This window comes from Olea europaea, unplaced genomic scaffold (genome assembly GCF_002742605.1).
Source record: "Olea europaea var. sylvestris unplaced genomic scaffold, O_europaea_v1 scaffold21653, whole genome shotgun sequence".
Lineage (NCBI taxonomy): Eukaryota > Viridiplantae > Streptophyta > Magnoliopsida > Lamiales > Oleaceae > Olea > Olea europaea.
In genome coordinates, this window is record NW_019239646.1 from 1 (window position 1) to 1,821 (window position 1,821).

Here is a 1,821-nt window from a genome sequence, read left to right on the forward strand (position 1 = left end):
GGTTTAATCAGAAGAATTTGTGCCTTCAAATTTTTGTAAGAATCATTAAGCCCCATTAAGAATTTCATAACCCAGTCTCTTTGTTGGTTATTAATCACATCTTTCAATCCTCCACAAGAACAACTGGGGATAGATTCATCAATTCATCTAGGAATGTTTTCAGTTTTGAAAAATATACACTCACACTGTCCTGGTCCTACATTAAATTAGCAATGTTCTGTTTGATTTCAAAGACTCTTGGTGCGTTGTGCTGGGCAAATCTTTGCTCAAGTTTCTTCCACAATTGGTAAGCTGTGTCTGCATATAGAGTGCTTCTCTTGATATCTGGCGCCATGGTGTTTTGTAGCCAAGTAATTACTATGTCATTACATCGAAGCCAATGTTCCATGAGAAGACTGTCTGCAGCAGTGGGTTCACAAATGCTTCCATCGATAAAACCAAGTTTATTCTTGATTCGGAGTGCTCGTTTCATGGATCTTGCCCATGAGTGATAATTGTTTGAGTCAAGTGTATGAGGAACAAGCAAAGACCCAGAATTATCATTTGCTCCAATGTAGAAGGGATTACTTGGGTGTGACGGATCAGAATTTGTGTTTCTGGTTTGAGTAGTATTTGTATTGCTTTGAGTGGTATTTGGATCATTTGAATCAGTCATTGCCTGCTCTGATACCATTTAAGAAATTAAATGTGAAGAAAAATATTTGGAGGAAAAACTTTCATTCGTATTCATTCATCTCAAGTGTGTAATGTACAATGGCTTTGCCTTTTATAGAGAAAAGAAAGAATCTATGCTACACAATTATATACAAGTTGTTGTACAAAATAACAGAATGAGAAAACAAACTCCAACCATGCAGCAGCATATTAGTTGGCAATTCTTCTGGAATATTCTTCTTCTAGATTCTAAAATCCAGCTATGCATCCAACTGGACAGATGACTCAAGTCTGCTGCCACCAAACTCAAGTTCCCATCGAGTCTTCTTTATTTGTTCACTGAATTTTCACAATTTAACAGGAAAATGAGAAGAAAAGGATAAAAAAGGACTTTGACCACTTTGCACCATTTTGGTGCAATGCATCATTTTGCATCACAATGGGACAAAGTACAGTGTTGCATTGGAACTACTTTGCACAAAAAAATGGTGCAATTTGATTATTTGGGATTCATGCTAGATATGATACCCAAGTTCCCACTATTAAAAGGTGTGAGAAGTGACTTTACTGCAAATTTGCTCTAATTACTAATATAGTCGAATATACAACAAATTTTTCTAATGGATCCTGCAATTTTTATGGAGTGGCTGAACACGTTCAAGCAGTAGCGCACTAACCTCCTGCTCATCCTCCCTGTTGGAGTTAGATTCAGTAATTTCGTTAGAGCATCAATTCCAATTGTGAAGGATCACATCTGTTCAATTAAATTACTGTTACTTTGGGCTTTTCTTGATTTTATCATTGGATTACTCTAGTTTGATTTTGATGAATTTGATATCGCTCTGTCCGTGGATATGATAAGAGATACTGTGTATTGAGATTTAAAGTTCAATAATTTTGGGTATGGTTTAATAATTATGGGGTGGCGGTGGCACGTTGGTTGTATTTTTGGAATAAGGGGTTGAGGGAAGAAGGGGATGGTGGGTGTTGTGTTTAATTTTTTTATTCAATTATTGATATATTAAAACTGTTTTTTTATTAAAAAAATGTAAATTTATCATTTTATCCTTCTAAAATTAGTCAAAAATATGGTTAAGGTCAATTCTCTAGTCAACTAATGGTTAAACTAAAAGTTTATGTTAAATTGGATATCGGGTGCGAGTTTTT

At 35.1% G+C, this 1,821-nt stretch overlaps 1 protein-coding gene across 1 annotated transcript; it reads right to left on the bottom strand.

Annotated features, from left to right (window-relative positions):
• Positions 1–23: 23 nt before the first annotated feature.
• On the bottom strand, positions 24–673 carry LOC111380562 (the record flags this gene model as incomplete). Its single annotated transcript, XM_023004165.1, has 2 exons — positions 201–673; positions 24–123 (listed from the first exon to the last, which is right to left on the bottom strand). Coding segments are annotated over exons 1-2 (573 nt in total), but the record flags the coding sequence as incomplete, so codon positions are not given.
• Between the last annotated feature and the right edge of the window lie 1,148 nt (positions 674–1,821).